The following is a 21,454-nucleotide window of genomic DNA, read 5'->3' on the forward strand; positions in this document are numbered from 1 at the left end:
CAATGTGTCCGACCACCTAAATATTGTTATTTCGAGCCCTGTCTCCGTACCAGAGTAATAAATTTTCAAAGTATGTAGTAATTGGTGTCAGTCTTATTCTGTAAGGAAAAACTTACTCAAAATTATCAAAGCGTTTTCAGGTCTTTAAAAATTTTCTTTTCTAACTAGGCAAATTATTTTTTCCTATTTTTTTCACAGAAAAATATATTCATTTTCAAAAAAAGAACAAAAAAGTAAGAACAATATGGATTACTTTTCAAGAGGATTTAAGTCAGTTCTAGGAGGACCAGAAGAAGGACAAGAAGGCCCCTCTGGAGCAGAAACAGTAAGAACCTTTTCGGCATTCTTAATAATAATAGTTGCCATGATGTCTGATTAATTTTTTATTTATTGATAAATTACTTAAATCTATCATGATAAGTAAATATGATGATTGTGGGTATTCAGAAGGTCTTAGAGCAAATAGTGGAGAAAAGATCCTCCACTTTGCCCGATGAATGGACTTCAGTGTCCATCACCTGACGTATTGACTGATTTTACGTCACTTATAACCAATCAGCTGTTGGGTCCATGAAACCTTCCAATGGTGCATATCATACTTTTAATGCTTTATTTTCTTTGTTTGATTTTCAGATTGACAGGCTTTGTGACAGAGTTTCATCTGCAACTCTATTGGAAGATAGAAGGGATGCTGTCAGGGCAATTAAATCATTATCCAAGGTTTTTATCATTAAACTTCTCTTATTCGTTATGTTTTTAAATCATTGACAGTTTCATTATTACATACCCGGCGGAACAACCTTAAAAGTGGGGAGGCTGAAGGCTCAAATGGGGGATAAAATTCTCTGGAATTTGTGAACAAAATCTCATTTTCTCAAAAGTGGGGAGGCTGAAGTTTCTGCTGGGCCTGTAACCACCTAAAAGCCTGACACAGCTTTACTTTTCCAATCCATCTCTAACTCTTTGCATTTTCCTGGGATGATGTCAGTTTTAATTTTGAAGAAATCCCAGGGGGTAGAGTAGTGGGTAGAGTAGTAAAGACTAGTTTCATTAATTACACCTATCAAATCGTGTACTATAAGAAGACTTGGATAAAATTAAACCCCAGTAAAATTCAATTGCTGCAAGAAAAAAAGTTATATTTTGATAATGGCTGAATATTTGAATTTATGGTAAGCTTGAAAATTATTTTATTATTTTCTTTCTAAATCAATTTTTCTCTAGAATCAAAATTTTATGCATGACAACAGTCTCAGTCTCTCAGATATTTAATATACTATTTTGTTTCAGAAATTTCGACTTGAAGTTGGTACAACTGGGATGACTATACTGTTATCTGTTCTCGAAAAAGACAGGTATATCGAAATTAATCAAGTTTTTAGTTTAAGTACCTTAAAGGATTTAGCCAAAATTCACAAATTAACTTCCCGCCATGGTGTTCTAATTTAACTTAGTAGTTTCCCGCAAAGACTTTTCTGCCATCTTCTCTTTCTATCCATTCTTCCAAGATGCATCCCGTCAATTTTTTTTCCTTCAAAGACAATTGACAAATAAGTGTACTTTGTGAATCAGCAATTTTGTTATGTTCTTCCTCGGACTTCCTCGTTAGTTAAGTAAATTTTGACTTAGATAAACTGATCACATACAAAAACTCTACTCGTATTGGGTGACCCACAAAAAACTTAAAATACAAAAAATTTTTTAACATATGAGGCCGAGAAAATACTTTGACGAGCTTCGATATATTTAATATTTGGAAAGTTGATATCTTTGAAATAAGTATATAAATAATTAGATTTCTGATATTTGTTATAAATTTGTCCAATGTTTCCCAATTTATGAGATTGGTTTAGTCTCAAGATGTCAAAAGCTGTCCAATATTTTTCATGGTTTACTCACCTGGTAAATAGATACTATTTTGGGGAAACTCGCTAACTGTTGTGATAATATACTGTGGTACTTTTCATTATTGTAAAGGAATGATGCAGAAATATGTGGATTAGCACTGGAAGCACTCGTAAATATAATGACAACTTCAGAAGAAACGACAGGTCCAACTCAAGATGATGAGCTTGCATTGCAGTTTGCTGAAATATTTCTTAAAAACACTGAAAATATTCCAACTCTGTTAGCATTACTAGAAGTAAGGGAGAAGATTTTTTCCTACCTTCATTTTTTAAAAAACATTGTAGATTCTAGATTCTAAATATTTTGTTAGATTTTTCATATCTCAGTATAAAAGCTTTATAATCCATTTCGCCAATCTTAATCATTTATTGACCAGTTAGACTAATGTCTGAAGAAAGCATATTTTTTCTCGTAAAGTGATTGTAGACGTACCACAAGAACATGAAAATACACTTATGTTCCGTAATTTTTTTTATCTTGATTGTTTTGCAGGAGTATGATTTCCGTGTTCGTTGGCCAACAGTGCGGCTTTTATCATTACTTCTGGAAAGCAGGGCGTTACAAATACAACAAATTGTTCTTGTTAGTCCTTTGGGTGAGCTAAATTTATCATCTTCGATTAATCATCTACATTGATGACCCTCCCTTTTTTCTCATATTTTTTAAATACTCTCTGGTACCTAATAAGCATCCCCCTAATCAATTTTTTGAAAATTTTCAACCCCCCTGCTTATTAATTTATTAATATATATAAATTAAAACATTTTTGAAAGTTCCTTCTTTTGTCCTAATTCTGCTGTATCAAAAATTTTCCACCCAAGACATTTTTATTCCAACATCATTAAGTTTTGAGATTTTTTCGACCCCCCCCCGCTTATTCCAAACGCCCCCCCCCCCGGCTATTAGGTACCCGAGAGTAGAGTAAATTCTTTAGGATTCAATATTCAATAACATTAAATGATGTCACTATCTCTAAAAATGGATTCGTGCCACTGGATATATCTAGAATGATTCATTCCATCTCTGATTATTTTCTTTGTAAAAAGTTACCATTTTGCATCTCTTTATTGGAAGTGCGATAATAAGGAATTATTAAACCATACTATATCTGATGGTTCTTTAAAAAGTATACTGTTAAAATGAGCTGTAAATTCTTATCATTCAGGTGTGTCACGATTAATGGATTTACTCTCAGATACAAGGGAAGTCATCCGAAATGATGTATGTACTTTATTATTATTAGTGTCAAAAACAATCATCTGTTCTGCATCACACTCTGCTCTGGATGATGATTTGATTTGGTTGTTCTTCCAAAACAAACAAATCCACACTGCTTATTGAAAAAAACGAAAGCAAAAGCCGGTATAGAAGCCGGGGGGAGGCACTTAGGCAAAATTGGGCACAGGCACGTGCCATTAGTCAGGGTCCCTTTTTTAGATTCTGAAGATATCTGACAGGGTCCCAAATTTTCAAGATGTGTATCTCACATGACCCTTTTCTCCAGCAGCTCGTCCCCGTTGGCTGTCAGGTTCAGTGTCCCGTGTTTATGTTCATGATTGACTTTGTTTGTTTTTTTTAACCTGCATTTTCTTGTACGTTTTTCTAAAACAGCTTAGACTAAAATCAATCCACAACCACCCATTTTCAAGTGTTGTAACTTTTCCTTCTCTGAACATTTGAGGTCTCAAGCTAAAATTTCTGTCCGGTTACAAATATCGAAAGCAATGAATTTTGTTACAGTTTGAAGTTATTTCTTCCAAATCGCCACAATTTTATAGTACTCAATTTGTATCCGGTTTTTATCATAGGGACTTCTTTTGCTGATACAATTAACAAAAGGGAATGCTGCTATCCAGGTAGGTAACTAAAATTTCAAAATCTGTGAAATCTTACTTAAAGATGCACAAAATTTTAAATTCGTTTTTTAACTTTGATTCCATTTAATTCGCACCAAAGATTTTTTATAAGCTTTGAGAAAAGATGTAGGCAACGTTGTATTTAACGGATGGAAACTTTTAAGGAAGATCTAGTGAATGATTCAAAAGAAATCTTTGATTCATAAATTTTTTAATCTTGTGGAATAAAAGAAAGTATAACCATTATTTAGACTAGCTATATGTATGTATGCCTTGCCATTGAGACTTTTTGTGACATTCATTGTCTTTAGATAATTTTTTTCTCTATAATTTTAGAAAATCGTAGCATTCGAAAATGCGTTCGATAAATTGATGGAAGTAATAACAGAAGAAGGCTACAGTGACGGGGGTAAAAACTGCAGATAATTTTCATAAATCACTTGATAGAGTATAGAATCACATGACTCTGTATTTTTTTTAGTTACACACAGGCGTAACAGCTCAAATCTAGTGTTTTCTTCAAAGGGTTTTATTTATTTTAAGAAGTGCGTATGCTTTACAATGGACATGCATGGAGATTCTCGAAAAGATTGTGTAGTTATGATGTCAAAAATTTAATTATTTTCAAAATTGCTACCTTTATATAAGTGGATTGAATTTTGCGTGGATTACTTTTCGCAATTTTTACGAATTTTGACCATTTTCGTGAAAAATTTGTATTCGCGATGAAAGAACTCTTGGAAAATGAAACAATTCAGGTTTCGCAAAATTTTGTCCACGCGAAAATTTTATTGCGAAAGTTAATCCATATAAGGTAAATATTCTCTCTTTTTATATCTAGGTATTGTCGTTGAAGATTGTTTACAGTTGATGACCAATCTCTTTAATCCATCTAACATCAATTTCTTCCGAGAGGGAAGGTAGGTCCATTATCCTTTGTTATGCTATCACAGTGATCTATTAGCCCTAAAACTGAAACAATCAGATCATCACTGCGGAAAAGAAAGTTATTTGAAATAATTTTGTCTTTGATGACGCCATAAGCAGAACGATTTTTTTTGTGAAAGAAAATATATCATGTTATACACCAATCAAAGCGTTTTCTATTGTATTTTGGGAAAAAGATCAATAACTGAAGAGAAAACTGAACCTGAATGTGAAAGCTAAAACGGTTTTGAATTTTGATGTCGTTGTAAATTACATTACAAATTACAAATTGCATTTTATACCATAATCTGGTTGACGGGACCCATGGTTTGGTTCGATTCAATTATTTGTAATTACAGAAATATTCGAATCACAGAAGCTCGAATTAGAGAGAGTTGACCATTTATCCACTAAAAAGCTTTCTATATTAACATTTCAGAGCTTTCGACTGGTGGTATAAGATTAATTTTAACAAGTTTGAAATTTCAGATTTTTGTTGTTTTGGACAGGTGAAAGTGACTTTTCGGACGTTCAAAAAACCTGTCGTATTTTTCTTAAAGACATCTTACTGTAAACTAAAAGAACTTCGTATTTTTTGTCTATCACGGTAATAACGCAAAATAGTAGTAAATCTGTGGTTAGTTCGGGGAATATTTTGACATTAAAAGAAGTTTCCTGAATTGGGCTCTTCCAGAAAAAATTCGTACATGGGGGGTGGAGGATATTTTGTCCGGGGGGTAGCATAAAATCATCAAAATTTGCCTTGTCCAGGGGGTAAATATGCTCTGTCCGGGGGTAATTTGGGGTGTCCGGGGGGTCAGCAGATGCCTGTCCGGGGGGTAAAACCTATTGTCCGGGGGGGGGGGGCAGAAGTCACCCTGTTCGGGGGGTAAATCACTAAAAATTGTTATATCCTCCACCCCCATGTACAATTTTTTTCTGGAAGAGCCCATTGGAAACCCTTGTTGTTTTGTATTTGCTGTTCCATTAATAATCCATACAGGGGATGGATGAGCCTTTACAAGTAAAAAAAAAACAGATTCTTATAAACGTGTAGATGGGTGTTTACTTTCTTTAAAACTAAAATATTATTATTACTGTTTTCATTTCTACAGTTATATCCAAAGGATGGTGCCATTCTTCGATTTCTCCGAATACTCTTCAGGTAATAAATACACTCAATTCTATGCCCCCCCCGAAATGTTGTCAAATTTTAGAGCCGCCTAAATTTTCTCAAAATCTTATTGACCCTAAATTTTTTTTGTAGTGTTAAAAGTTCTTCCGATGAATTGAAGTATGTAAAGAGGGTTGTCCGTCTCAAAATTCTGATATTACATTATTAAGAATATGTGCTCATTTGGGCCCGGACTTTTGAACAACCGGGCCTTGATGTGTAAAATCCATTTTCCGTCTAAGATTGCTTTGGCCGCTCTTTTGGAGGAACATTTATCAGATTCATCTAACTGTTTTTTCATTATTTGTTTCATATATTTTTTTTTAGCTGGACGACAATGGACAGAAGAAAAAGTGAAAAATGTTCTTCTGATGCTTAAGGTATAACATAAGTCACAGTGACACTCTCTTTTTGGGACACACTGAATGGCTGTTATACAGTAGCGTGGTGGGTGGGCAAAAATTCGGGCAAACTGGGGAGACAATTTCAGAACATTTTTGATTTTGGCGCCCCCTATTGAAAGTAAATATCTTTGTAAAAACTATGGGAGCGAAGCGAGCACGAAAATATATGGGTATTTTCTCTCTTTTTGGTTGATAACTGTCAATTTTAAGGTGCAAAAAAGCAAAGGGGCGCCGAAATTAGTAATAAGAGACGTTTTTTTTCGCCCTTTGTATTTCGGCGCCCCCAAAAAAATCGGACGCTGGGGGCACTATTGATTTGAAGAATCTCGAACACTACTACGAAGAGTGTTTTTGGATTATGATTGTTCTAATGTCTATCTCAAATAATCTTTCGTATGACCTTGAAGGATAATATCGGGTTTGTAATCGTTGAAAAGATATTTATAAAAAAAAATCATAAAAAGCTAGATCTTGGTCTCATACGTCATACGTACTAAGGCTGAAATTCCTCTTAACTTTTTCTTATCTTTAAATTTATAGCTCGTCCGTCTGTTGGTGTCACCAAACAACCCTCCACAATCCACACTCAGCTCACAAAAAATACTTCATAGTTGCAGTAAGTCTGTTGTTATCTTTTGAACAGTTTAATCTGGGAGTGATATGATGCTAAAATAGGTAGGAAAATAGGTACACAATACTTACCTTGAAAATCTGTCTCAAAGGCCAATTTACTTTCTTGAAGGATGCCCAAAATCACGAAAATAAAAAATTTAAACTTTTTAAGGGTCACGATTTCTAAAGAAATTGTTAGCAAAGATTTTGCGATAGTTATTGTTCTTTCCACCACATAATCAATTATGAAAAAAATAGAGATCAGGATAATCAGATGGTTTGAGATGTTTGGCATGTGGATTCTTTCTATTGTCATGAGCAAAACCTCAAAATATTTTGCGTAACCGTTTTCTCAAGTTACGATATATAAGTTATATATACAAGTTTTTGACTTTAAGCTACAAAGTAATCGAATTTTGACGTAACAACTGTTTAAATAGAAGCCATTTTTAGAAATTTCTAATCAATATCTCTTCCTTTTTGTAGATTTATTAAAGATACTTTGCGACATTCTAATGACGATTGGTATTCCAGCCGAAATTTTGACAGAGGTCAGTGATCATCAGAGAGTTTTTCGGCTGGAGTTTTTTATAATCCGTATAATAATAAGACCTCTTTGTTGTTGGAGATAAAATATTTTATGCTGGAAGTTTTTATAATCCGTGTGATACAAGAATCCTTTCCCTTTCGCGTTGGAAATAAAACGTTTAGTGTTTATGCAGATCAATAAACAACTTTAAATTATTAGTATTGTTTAGGGGTCTTTGATTTTGCTGACGAACAAAATACGATATGAAACATTTCGAATTGACCGAATCACTGGTCAGTACTTTGAAACTTCCTCATCAGCATTTTATTTGTTTCCTTACTTAGACTGTGAACACGGTCGGAGGAATTATACGCGGAAACCAGACTAATCAAGCTTTCTTTTCGGTTGTTGATGCTCCATATAATCCTCCAAAGTAAGTATGGTGGTAGACTGATCTCTCCAAAACTGAGTCTCTCATGGCACCCATGTAACAATGGTTTACTTCCATTTTGTTTTTTACTTGCCTGAAGTTTTGAAAAATCAAACTTTGTCAAACTAGTTATAATATTAGTAAGTCTGCGATTACAGTTGGAGGCCAACAGGAGGCTCTACCCTTGATACATCTATTTAAGTAATTGTTGTGCACGAAGAAAAAAGGCATCAAGTATGATTTTGGTACTAAGTTCGAAGTCTTTGGCTCTAGTTCATACCCACTACGTTGCGCTCTATCTTTGCACTATGCAGTTCTGTACTCAATCTCCACGATATCTGACTAGCAGTAAAATTTTTATTCATTTAATAACATCTTCTCTTTTTTTCAGACCAGCAATAGTAGTTCTATTGATGTCAATGATAAGTGATAAACAACCCTTCACTTTGAGGTGTGCTGTGCTATACTGCTTCCAGGTAAGTGTTTGATGTCTACTGTAGGAGGAGGCGCTCGGACTCTTGGTTTTCAAGAGCCAGATTCCATCAACCCCTACCATAGTTCGGACCCCCCTTTCTTAAGGGGAGAGGGGGTGACACTTTCTGAAAAATGAAGGGGGGGGCGGTCAGAATTTTCATGAAAAAGGGAGGATAGCAAGAAAGGTGGAATGCTTTAAGAAGGAGGGACTTACATATATATTGTAGATTATTTTCAAGCACTGTTATGAAATTTGGTCTTCATGAAAGGAAGTTTTGTGAGTTGTCTGAGTCAAAAAGAAGAAAGAAGTTTATTATTTCGTTTGCTCTCTCTAAAGATATTTCACATATATTTGTTAGCTATTTTTGTTCAAAATCATGGGGGATTTGCATTTTTAAAGCTAGAGGAGGGGGGTGCCAAGACCTGTTTACTTTATCATCAAAAATCTTTTGTCTTTTGACGTAATATAGAGGATTTCGCGGAAAATGAAACTTTCTCGAGAATTCTAATTTTAAACCAGTTTTCAGCGTCTGGTTTCTAATCTGAGAACAATTGATTACGCACGGAGCGAGCGTTAGCGAGCGGAGTGCGACTCTTTTGGCAAACGCATGCGCGTAAGCAAAATTTACAAAATTTCAATGATATGCGGGTACTAAAAATGGAAATTCACCTTTTTTTTCGTCTAGCCGCTATTCCAACATGTTTAGCCTCTGGAATGGTTCAACTTTGAAAATTTCGTGAAAATTAGCGTTTTTAAGAGAAGGCGTTGCAGTGTCAATCTTTCGCAAATTTAAAAACCCACTTTCCCTTGGAAAAAATTGACGTTTTTTGGTTTTTTGGGACCCTTGGGGCATAAGGTACCTGTTGACCGCAAAAATTCCAAAATTCGCGAATTGACCGTTAATAACATTAGGGGTAAAGGGACCCAGCCAATGACGTCACGGGTTTGGGAAAAACTTCAAAATGCGATATCTCGAGTTTGAAGAGGAGTTGGGAGGTCGTTGACCCCTCATTCTATCGAGAAATTTATGGGGAACGAGATGGGAGGATTTATGAGACTTGAAAAGGACTTTCAAATTTGGCTGAATTTTTAGCCATTTTTAGTTGTGATGACGTCATCAAAACATAAAAATACGATAACTCGAGATTGGAAAGGAGTTCTGAAATGGCTAATCCCTCTTTGGATAGGAAAATTTATCGAGAATGCAATGAGAGAGGGGTGTTATATGGCTTTAGGACGATTTTAAATAGAAATTAGCTAACATTTGGGTAAGCGGTGTGAGAAAATCAAAACAAAACAGCGGAAAAGAACTGAACTCTCGGAATAAATAATGATATTCCAAAAAGTCAGTGAAATTAAATCTGATGAAATATAAAGAAATTATTACAAAACTACTCGACACACACGTGACACAACCCAAAGCAGATAAATTCAGCTTTTGGCACTTTCGTTCGTTCGTGAAAACCAAACAGTTTTTTTTATCAATACAATAATAAATTCATAAAAACTTGAAATTCTCTAATACTTGTCAAGAATATTTTCCATAACAAAACAAGGAAAATTCAATGTCTTTGATTAAACCATGTAACGAGGGATTTTTGTAAAAGGTCTCTCGTGTATCTCCCAGCCAATTCTCCACAAAACTGTGTCTTTGACTTTTCAGCATCAATTCTTCAACAATTTCGAAAATTCGACACGTTTACAGCTTGACAATAAAGTTGAAAGTCGAGAAGTTCCCCATTTAGTTTTTGTTGCAAAAATGTTGTTTCAGACCATTTATATATAGCTATTTAAAACCAGTCCAGTATGCAAATTTCTCTCATCCATGCATCGAAACAAAAACATCGAAAAGTGTTATCAATCTTATAGAAAAACGCAATGATGAAGAATTTCTTCTCAATCGAAAAAATACAATACATCTTCGTTTTCTGTGTATAATCAATTCCTTGGTATAATGTATAATAATTTCACATCTCTGAAAAAGGTGCTGCATTTATTTTGAAGCTTCTGGATCGAAAAATTTTTTCTTTATTTTGATATGCATAATTTTGGTGGGAATTTGTCGAATCTTTTTGTTCGAATCTAACATTCGAATCTAACAAGATTTTCGAACAAAAACATTCGAAATTATAGAGACCCGGAAGTTATTTTTCATTTTTTAACTTTGGTTTGGAATTTTTGCTTCCTTTAGCTTTCCGAGTTATTTTTGATTTTCTAAATCGGGAGATTGTGCTTCCTTTAACTATCCGAGTTATTTTTCCTTTTTTAACTCAGGAATTTTTGCTTCCTTTAACTTTCTGTAAATAGATTTATGTTACACTGGTCAATTAAAAAGGCTCGCCTCGTAAAATTTCTGGTGACGGCATTTAGTGCCAAAATAACGTCATCATCACAACATTCGCAGTATTTTGAGTTTTGATCCGTTTGAAGTTGTAATTTTTAGATTTATGGGATTTTAGATTTTCGGAATTTCTTTGAGATCTGGGATTTTCGAAAAAAAAAAGTATGATATTCTTTTGAGCAGCGGATTGATAGCCTCCGCCTCTTCTTACATAACTAATGCAGTGGGCTCTCTCTTTGAATCCCTTTCGCTTTGCGAACACGAGACTCGTTCTCCGTGCGTAACCCCTTTTACGATTGATATTCTATAATTCGAATCTTTCTCTAATTCGAAGAAAATTCTTGGTTCCTTGAAGATCGAATTAGAGGATGTACTGTCAATGTTTTTCTTTGTTTTTCAGTGTTATTTATACAAGAACACACAAGGTCAACAACGAATTATTTCAACTCTACTGCCATCGTCGGCTGAAGGTATTTCAGGTGTTTCAAACTTCCTAAATTACTTGATGATTAAAACGATTAACTGTGACGAAGTGATTCGACATAATGATTTTAGAGGCTTAAAACTTTTTCACGTGTGCAATCATTTTTGTTACTATCTAGAAAACGTGTCAGCGTAATTAGACTTACTTCTCGTGAGTGGTATACTGCTTAAGATTTAGTCCTAGCGTAAGGGTACTTAAACTTTGTAGCTGAACGTGTTTTGATCATTCTCTTTTTTCAGATTTATCAATACTTTCCCATTTTTCACTTGTTTTTCTCATTATCTTTTTTTCTAGCGAGTAATGTAACAGCCGGACAATTATTATGTGGTGGTTTGTTCAGGTAAGGTCAACTTTTTATTTTTCCCAAAATGTTTCCAAATGAATTCACTTACATTCTAAAATTAAACAATTACATGGTACAAAATTTAAATAAAGATGATATGGACCCTGACTATTTTTAGTTATTTATTAGTTTTCTTTTTTTTTCTTCTTTTTTTTAGCCCGGATCCTTTTTCAAATTGGTGTGCAGCTATTGCATTGTCGCATGCGTTACTTGGCAATAAAGAATTAAAAGAGCAATTATTACGTGTCCAACTAGCCACCGGCGTTAGTAAGTATTTGTATGTTGTATGCACTGGCCTTTATAAACCCTAGACTAAGCTAAATCCGCCATCTTTGATCGAATTTTTTTCAAGTGGTATCCGCAAAGAAGCGATTGTGTTTGCTCCAGCGCATGATTGCCTGATATACTAAAGAGCATAATATTTTCTCTATTTTTAGGCAATCAACCAGTTTCTCTTTTACAGCAATGCTGCAATATTCTTTCAAACGTAAGTGTCTTATTATTCTGACGTATTCCCGATACACGTCGTTTAATATCTGTCTAACGTTGTTTGAACGTCATAGATGTTGAAGAGACATTGAGGTGTGTCATTGACATGGTACTATAGCCCAAGTTATTCAAATATGTTTTAGGCTCTAAAGAACTTTGTTTTAGGTTGGAGTTAAAATTAACGGACTTAAACTCCATGGGAATTGACATTCCCATGTTTTCTACGGCTGAGGATTGGAATTTCATTGCTCTCAATTCAGGAAATTCAGTTAGGATGGAAAAATTAGCACAATAGTGTGCAGTAAGGATTTGTTTATTTGATTATTTTCAGCGGGGACGAAAATTTGAGTGTAATTTCCCACGAGGGACGATATTCTGGCAAATCTTTCCAGTTGGACGGGGTCACACCAGGCCTGTAGGATGTATTTTCATCATTTGATGGCACGTGAAAGAGCGAAAGATGTTTTCATAGCATTTTGGTAAAATTTACAATATCGCAATTTTAGTTTTATTTTTGATCTTAGGGTGGATCAACAGTTCAAACGCGAGCGGCAGTTTTATCCCTGCTTTGCAGTTGGACGTCAAATTGTCCTGTGGCTGTGTCTCATTTGTTAAGCAATGGTGCTATCATCCCTTACGTATCCTTTTCGTTGAAAATTCCCATAGTTTAATTACACTATGGTTTCGTGGTTTACTTGAATATGTAATAATTGGAAAAAACGCAGGGCACTTTTGCAGTAATATAAAGTGACGTTAGATTGCTGCTACCGCTACAATGCAACAACATCTTTTCGTCAATTTATATTTTGTACATGTAAAATACAAGATATATTGTACTCTTTTTAACCAATCAGATTGCTGATATTTTTTGGATCGCCGATAAAATAAAGATTCGTCGCTCGAAAGGTCGACATTGCATGCGTGGATATCCCAGTAAACTATGTCTTTGAAAAGTCTGTAGTTTTAGTTTTAGTTTTATCAATTTGGTATAATAAAGTCTCAACTCGATATTGTATGTGGACATTTCGATAATAAATGTTAATAAATGACTTTGAGAAGTCTTTCGACTTTTGCAGACTCTCTTATCTTCAGATATTCAGAAATCAGAAAGCGATTTTATTATCCTTTACTAAATCTCCTCATAAACCAATCAGTTGATCGCATGTGTTGAGCAACCATGTGACACACACGAAGCAGTCATTCAAGGTTTATCCGCCATCTTGATTGGTGTCTGTATTGTTTACAATGGCAACGATGTTGAGGCATTTTCTGTGTAAGAGATTTTTCATATTTTATCCAAACTATTTTGATCCTTCCTTGTACAGTTTTAATACGTACGAACTTCGCAACTAGAAGAATTATCATAAGACCCCTTCTCTAAGGTCCCGTTTATTAAATATAATAAACGGGGGGGACCTATTTGGAAATTGTACCTCTAAAAACCGCAAAATTAGATCATTATAGACAAAAACCTGGCTATTTAAGCAATCCAACTTTTGATAGATGTAAATATTAAAAAAAATTGGGTCCTAATAACAAAGGGGGGAATGGTCCGAAACATTTTTGAAAATAATGAAAGGGTTGGGACGTTTATTCAGGACCTTAAAGCAAATTAAAATATTTATATTTATCTTTTGACAGAGATGCCATCAAACGTTTGATCACCACACGTCTCGATCCTGAACATTTCTTGGCGAAAATCAACGATGTCTCTAAAACGGAACCTTTCACAAACGCAGCTAAACATACACAGGTTGGATTTAAAATATTTCTTGGCATGGTGTAGAAATTGATCTTTCAACAAATATCTCCCTTTACGGCATACTTTTCCTCGACACTGGAATCTGTCACATTCATTCATCCATCCACTTACAATTCACAATCCGGTAGGGGGGTGGCACTCAATTAAAAACATCTGTGTGTACCACTGATCTTTATATACCCTGGACCAAGCTTCTCAATCCCGGCCAAGCAAAATTTTTGATCGGGTTTTTTAATATGGTACCCTAATGGCGGCACTACTCAATAGAGGTGTAAATGCATCGAGAGCGCTAGATCTACTTTCCCTCAGAAACTTTTGATGATGTAGCGCCGTTAGACATTAATTTGGATAATTTAACAGTTGGATATGCTTTCAGCTGACACAATTAACACGTTTTAAGGTGGGCCAACTGGAAAAAATAAGTTCGTCACGAATTTTTTTGTCGCAAAAAATGTCTGGAATTATTTTTGTAAACATGTATTTGCGACAAACATGTTTTTTTCAGTGGACACCTAGCTTTCAGAATTTTTTTACTTAAAAATAAAAAATCTAAAATCGACTTAATATTCCACACTTTCTTTCATAGATCTCGGAAACAAAAGTTGAAGATGTCTTATTCGATCACGAATTCACGCGACAATTTAAAAAGCTGGAAGGTAAGAAGAAAGACACATTTTCTCTGTCTTGTTAGCACAACAGTTGACGTGCTCTGTTATTCGATTTTCACGAGAAAATCGAATAAAATGGCGTCTCGAATAGTAAAGAGTCGTACCAGCTGAAGTTGACAACAAAGTCGAGCGAAGGTTGAAAAAGAATCCTAAGAAATTGAATGTTTCCGAGTTCCGCTTGTTGATTTTTGATTTTTTTTCTAGAAATGTATTTAACATTTACAGTATCACACTGACGGTGCTTTTGTTGTGAAGCGAAATATTAGTTTTTTTTACAAAAACAATTATAAAGTCTTTTTCGGAAGACTAAACTTTCCCCTGGTTTCCACTTTCAGTGAACATCAGCAAAGTGATTTTCTAGAAATTCTTAACACATATAGAAACCATGCCCCTCTGAACCTCAGAAAACACAACTAAAAAATTTCACCTGGTTTCCACTTTCAGTGAACATCAGCAAAGTGATTTTCTAGAAATTCTTAACACATATAGAAACCATGCCCCTCTGAACCTCAGAAAACACAACTAAAAAATTTCACCTGGTTTCCACTTTTAGTGAACATCAGCAAAGTGATTTTCTAGAAATTCTTTTCACACATAGAAACCATACCCTTTAAGCCTGAGAAAAATACTTCTAAAACACCTTCACCTGGTTTCCACTTTAAGTGAATATCAGCAAAGTGATTTTCTAGAAATTCTTTTCACACATATAAACCATACCCTTTAAGCCTGAGAAAAATACTTCTAAAACACCTTCACCTGGTTTCCACTTTCAGTGAACATCAGCAAAGTGATTTTGGAAGATGAAGATGACGAGGACGGTAGCAATTCTAAAGAATCGAACAGTGCGCTTATCGTGCAATATAAAACAATGATTAGAGAGCAGGTAAGGAGAAGACATTGTTGCTCCCCTCATTCGACCAACTCCGAGTTGATTACTGTCTTCCAGTTACTACTGCACTAATAAATAATTCAACTCCATTGGAGTAAAGGATCTGGTTTTAAAGGACGCTTTTGCATTGTTTTTTTGTGAAATAGTAATTTTAACCTTATTGTCAGTGTGAAACGATTGAAACGTACTTTGTAAAGACTATGTAGCACCTCGGATAGTGATTTGGCCTGTTTATTATGACCTTTGACATGGGCACTTACTTATGAGAAAATGTTTGAATGGAAAATTGAAAATAAATATTCGTGTCTATTTTACAGGACGACAGACTTCGAGCTGCAAATACATCATATAAACAACTACACGATTCTTTTCAAATTGTAAGTCAACTTTTTCTGTAAAAACATTAAAGACAATCGGGAAAAACTTGGAAAGGCCAGTCAGTAGAGCATCTCTATCCAATTTAGAACCACTGTCAATTCATTAAATGGTTATTCTAGTTTTGGTGGTAAATGACTTGGAGCTGATGCCATTTTTCACTCATGTCGAAGTCAAATAAATTATAGATTACCTTAATTCTGGCTCCGCTTAAAGCTCAAACGCATCACAGCCTTACTTATTAGCGAGTTTATATATGTGTGTTTTTCTGCGACGGAGACGGTTACCTCTTGATTTGTCTAGATCCTCATTTAATACAGCACTTTTACCGTCCTCAATTTTGCGGGTTAGAACTGCGGGTTATTCCAAATCGCTTCAGTTTCTCCGCCGTGTTCAAAACTGCAAATACATAGATTCGCTGCTAACTCATCTCAGCAATTACCTTTATTAGTAATCGGTACGAAATGATCAATCATTATTCAAAAGCCCTATAATCTTTTTAAGTTCTGAAGTTTAACTTTCATTTTTTTCACCATTTTACAGTCGCAACATGACTTGGAACGTCAAGCAATTGAACTCGTACAGTTACGTAATCAAGTCGGCATCATGAAAGGTAAACCAAAATCCGGGAGACTTCAAGGGACTCTTAAATTAGTTTGAACTACACATAAGCATTCGTCTGCATTTTTAGAACGATTTTCTACGAATGTACAAAAACATTGTTTGCTTACTTTTCAAATTATATTACATGGTGTGCGGAAATTTTGTGGCTCGATGATTTGAATATATTACCCACCCATTTGGGAATACAAAGTATCGATAAATTTGTACTAATATTATTCAAGCCTCGAATTTGAAAGTTTGTTCATTCTACTACAGCTATCTACATTTACGAAAAGAATATGAGTGAAATGAATTGTGTTTGATACGTTCACGTTTTAGCGAATTCATTACGTAATGTTTGTTATACCCCAGTTTTTGCCAGGAGAGTCAAATTTCAGATGTAGAAAAATTGTTTAAAATTTTCTACTACTGACAAAACCGTGATGTTTCAGTAGAAAACCTTACGTTATGAATATCATGAATCAGAGTTTATTCGGCTGATTTTTTTCTTGTAAATTCCACGTTAATCAAGAAGATTTGATTTGTGAAATGTGGCAAATCTTATCTCCTTACCAGAACAAAGTCCAGTGAACACGCCGACAGACCAATTGGAACGGTTTCAAGCGCAAGTCGCTTCGTTACAAGAACAACTGAAAGAACGCGATCAAACCATACAAGACTTGGTATGCTTTATTTTAGATATTCTGTATCTTAACTTTCAATTATCAATTCTACTTTATCGATCTCCTGTTCGTAGAGTCGAACGATTGGGAGTGAATTGAACCATAATGCCCATGTCTTGGTTGGTTGAACTTTTATTTGTATTTGACGATGTCGCCATTTTGAATGCAAAGGCTGAAATCCAAATAACAGTGTGCTCCAAAAAGAAATTTGACTGGAAATTAAACTGAATGACCTCTCTTTGTGCAAGGTTTTCTTTGTGTCGCCACCTGAGACAATGAGTGAAACTGATAGTCTATTATATCTCTTCACTTTGACCGATCATTCGTTTCCCCTTTTCAGCAAGCAAAAGAGCTTTCATCGACCAACCTCAACGGAGAAGTGCACAGTGAGAGCGGATACAATTCACAAGACCTCGAATCTCCCTCCTCCGTGGAGAGCGAAACACTTCTTCTACAAGTGGAGAGCCTCAAAGAACAAAATATTAACCTGACACAAGAGCTCGAAAAAACGGTAAGATATATATTCATTACTGCCGCTCTCTACCTGATTACCTTTGGGGATGTCCTTTGGTTGTCGAAAGTGAACTATCAGGGCATAGCTACTGTATAAATAACTTTACCCCTAAAATCACTGGGGGAACGTACCAGGGGATGGGGGTTCTTACTCAAAAAGGGAACTGAGTCTCTCTAAGTAGACTTTCTAAGGATTGGAAAAGTCAAGATTTTTAGTTACGAGGGGAGAATTGTGAAAATCTCCCTTGAATCTCCCAAATTCGATCTCTCTAAGGTTCGGTTGTGGTACATACCCGATATTCTCGGTTCACTCTACTTCACTCTAGTCCAGTCTAGTTCACCCCCTCCCCGAGCAGATGAATGACGAAAACGTTTTTTTCGTGAAAATTTATGTACATGGTTTTTAGCCAAGCCATTTAAACGTCGCTTGGAGTCATCAAATCAATTAAAAGGAATTTTCAATTACCCTTTCTATATGACATAATGATATCAATACGATATTCACTCTTCTTTTCCTTACAGAAAGCCAGTTTAACAGTTACTCAAGCCTCTCTTGAAGTCATTACAACAAATAAAATGGAAGACAGCGAAACAAATCGGTTATCACAAGAAGAAATAGAGGAACTTCAATCGTTGCGTTTAAAAGTTACTTCATTGCAAACAGAAAATACACGTCTAAAGGAGCAAGTTCGGGTGAGTTTTATGTGTGTTTATAGGTTTTATTTTACATAAGTGTTCCCGTTTTATATCCGACACATATTTCATATCAGGACGGTGTCTTCCTATTGTTATATTATGCTGATATAAACAAAAAATGTTCTTTTCCTCTTTCTGACCAATCCTGCTGTAAATCAAAATTGATGAATAAGCAATGGTGATAATACCGAAATATAAGTATCGTTTGATTGTTTTTTACAAAAATTTAACCTTGAAAAATGGCTTCAAATTATAAGATTTTCTTCGTCTATTTTTTGAGAAAATGTAAACTATTCGCTAAACTTTTTCCATTCGTCCATGTCCTTTTGTCTACGTTTGTCCATGAGAATTTTTAGCCTCTTAGAATCTGTCCGATCGGTCATTGAGAAGAACGCAGTGCCGTAGAAAGCATTTTCTTATTGGGGGGCTGGACCATGGTTTGGCCCGAGGGGGGGGGGGATTTTGAAAATTTAAGCTCGAGATTGCTTGAATATGCACTCAAAACAAAATGCTTTCAAGAAAAAACAAGAAAAACTTTGCATTATGCAAAATAACCATTTTTGAAAAAACTACTGGGGGGGGCATAGCCCCCCCCCCAGTTGCTACGTCACTGGAACGTAAACGTAAACGTAAAAACATCGTCATTACATCTATCCGGTCGTTTTTTGAGGGGAATGGTAATGAATAAACAAGGGAATGAAATCACAACTTAGAGAACGCCAATGAAACGACTTCACACATTTTGACGTCATTCCTCCCTGGTAAACTAGAACCGAGTCCCCTCACGCTTTAAAGGTTGACAAAGTGTATGATATTCGTCAAACAACAACGTCACACGTTCAAACAAGTCTACTTTGGTCATTTTCTATGATTTTTTTCGTAGACGCCAGAGAAAAATTTGGAACGCATCTCGCAATTAGAACAAGAGGTTGAATTAAAGAATATCGAACAAACACAACAACGACAGGACTATGAAGATCTTTTGGTTTTGTTGGAAGATCAAGATTCCAAAATCAAGAAATTTAAAGTAAGGGGGTGATAATTTTCATTTATCCACACTTCCAAAACTGAGCAAATATTATTATTCAACACATTTTGAGGTTCAATTTCTTATGAACAAGTCATACACTTTCTTTAAAACATTTTCTATATGCCCTCATAAACCGGAAACCCGCCACAACGTACAGTATTTTGGCCTATTTTGTTTTCCCAGGAGGCATATTAAACGTCTTTCTTTGAAGACTCTGAAGGGTTTTTACCGAAAAAAGACCCTGTCATTGTCATTTATGATTTTTTTTAAATTTTTGGTTTCAATCAAATGAGCTGAACTTTTTATCGTTTTTAGACTCGACTACGTGAATTGGGTGAAGTTGTTCCAAGTGATTCTGCTGACGATGATTCTGCCGAGGAAGATTAATATACTTCCCTGATTGGTCCATTTTATGCAAAGACCTTCCCCTGATTGGTCCATTTGATACAAAGTCACTCCCTGATTGGTTCCTTTGATACAAAGATCTTCTCTGATTGGTCCATTTGATGCAAAGATCTTCTCTGATTGGTCCTTTTGATGCAAAGGTCTTCCCTGATTGGTCCCTTTGATGCAAAGATCTTCGCTGATTGGTTACTTTGATGCAAAGATCTTCCCTGATTGGTCCCTTTGATACAAAGTCACTCCCTGATTGGTTACTTTGATGCAAAGATTCTCTACGATTGGTCCCTTTGATGCAAATACTCTCTCTGATTGGTTCAGTACAAATGGGGGGATTGGCTCCATTTTGTTGTATCATTTTGTACAAAGACATTTTTAAATTTGTTCTTTTGATCAATTGATGCAAACCTTCATGGGGTTGTCTATGTCGCTTACGTTTTACATTTTGGATAGAGTACAGGTGCGTCAGGAAAAAATCGGAAAAACTAATCAGCCCTTAGCTGGATAATTTCATTTTAAAAATTCATATCTCGTTAACCCTTTCAGTCCCATATCTTTGCACTTTTGGAATACACGCTTTTTTTATAAGGATATACTTTATAAGAATGTTTATGATGAAATTGGCCAAAAAATTAAGAATATGGTAAGAATATCACCATCATGTAATTTGGTAACTGAACCTAAGAATGTCAATTTTAGAGCATTTTACGATTAAATTGCCACTTATTACTCAGCAATGCTAAAAGGTACGACAAAAATGCTAAATTTTTGCTTTAAGTATGTATAACATGCTGGATTTTGGCTTAGATTGGATCCTAACCTAAGAATACCGTAAGAATATTTTAGGATGATTTTCCCCAAAAAAGTTAAGAATATTAATGTGATGATTTGGAAATACACCATTCTTATAAAAAAAAGCGTGTAGAATTTTCAATAAAGTGGAAAGGCTGTAGCTCAAAACCAGCCTATTTTCATTAAAATTTCAGTATTCTTTCAAACGGTAGCTAAGAGAGCTCCGGAAACTTCTTCGGTTTAGGCCGTCAAAAATCTGACCCTTAGGAGACCTCTTAGTGTCTTCATGAGACTGAAAGGGTTAATAATTAAATAAACTAGTCTTATTCTCCCTTAGACTTAGGAATCCAGATCATTAACTCCTCAAGCAACCAAATGTCACATAAATACGGTAACTTTTTTTACCTAGATTATTTAGTTCAACATAATTTCCAATTTCCTATTATACAAAATGAAATATTTTTAGTACAATTTATTATTGTGATAGAAATTTATTTATTATAAATTGTAGTCATTACTTTTTATTACTATATAATAATTATAACATTTACCGAAATCCAACTCGTAAAGCTCCTTTGATCCAAATTTCAAGGTTTTCCCTATGTAGTTTTTAATTTATGTATAATTTTTTTCCAAAGAGGCCTTTCTTTTTATTATTGGAACTAATTTTCGCGGGAACTAATTTTCGCGGTCGAAAAAAAAAATCCGAAAAATTGCATTTCGCGGGTTTTAATTTTCGCGGTTTTTTCCATTCTAGAAATTTCGAAGGTTTTAAAATTTTCGCGGTTTTGCCCTTTTTTGGACAAATCTATATATTAATAGCCGTAGTCTGTATGTGTGTTTGTTTTTTGTGTGTTTGTTTTTTGTGTGTTTGTTTTTTGTGTGTCACTTTCGTTTTCGCAAGCAATGTTTTGTTCTTTTAAAAGATGACTTTTGCTTCTTCCTCCACAAATGTGTTAAATCAGATCAAGGACACTTGTATAGCGTAGCTGGACTGAGTACAACGGCTATTTCTCTTTCTCTTTTTAACACATGTCTGTCGTAGCGAATCCACGAACCCCTGTCAGCGGTT

General features: G+C 34.9%; 1 protein-coding gene across 1 annotated transcript; it reads left to right on the plus strand.

Annotated features, from left to right (window-relative positions):
- Positions 1-202: 202 nt before the first annotated feature.
- Positions 203-20,250, plus strand: LOC136809643 (general vesicular transport factor p115-like). The gene is made up of 31 exons (XM_067066189.1): positions 203-325; positions 634-720; positions 1,291-1,355; positions 1,978-2,143; positions 2,401-2,503; positions 3,074-3,129; positions 3,717-3,764; positions 4,101-4,173; positions 4,606-4,684; positions 5,807-5,856; positions 6,193-6,245; positions 6,810-6,885; positions 7,368-7,432; positions 7,755-7,843; positions 8,232-8,316; positions 11,057-11,126; positions 11,435-11,480; positions 11,641-11,750; positions 11,921-11,970; positions 12,497-12,610; positions 13,127-13,245; positions 13,614-13,725; positions 14,321-14,390; positions 15,176-15,285; positions 15,609-15,668; positions 16,210-16,279; positions 16,846-16,952; positions 17,293-17,463; positions 17,988-18,158; positions 19,045-19,188; positions 19,507-20,250. The coding sequence occupies exons 1-31, from the start codon at positions 245-247 to the stop codon at positions 19,576-19,578; spliced, it is 2,772 nt and encodes a 923-aa protein (XP_066922290.1). The 5' UTR covers positions 203-244; the 3' UTR covers positions 19,579-20,250.
- The last annotated feature ends 1,204 nt before the right edge of the window (positions 20,251-21,454 follow it).

This window comes from Clytia hemisphaerica, unplaced genomic scaffold, assembly GCF_902728285.1.
Source record: "Clytia hemisphaerica strain Z4C2 unplaced genomic scaffold, Clytia hemisphaerica genome assembly, whole genome shotgun sequence".
NCBI classification, from domain to species: Eukaryota; Metazoa; Cnidaria; class Hydrozoa; order Leptothecata; family Clytiidae; genus Clytia; species Clytia hemisphaerica.

Bases quoted from the DNA above. Each gene is read 5' to 3' on its own strand.
- LOC136809643 (XM_067066189.1), top strand. From the start codon at position 245: ATGGATTACTTTTCAAGAGGATTTAAGTCAGTTCTAGGAGGACCAGAA. The intron at 16,953-17,292 runs GTATGCTTTATT...TCCCCTTTTCAG, and splicing joins ATCAAACCATACAAGACTTG to CAAGCAAAAGAGCTTTCATC. The intron at 19,189-19,506 runs GTAAGGGGGTGA...TATCGTTTTTAG, and splicing joins CCAAAATCAAGAAATTTAAA to ACTCGACTACGTGAATTGGG.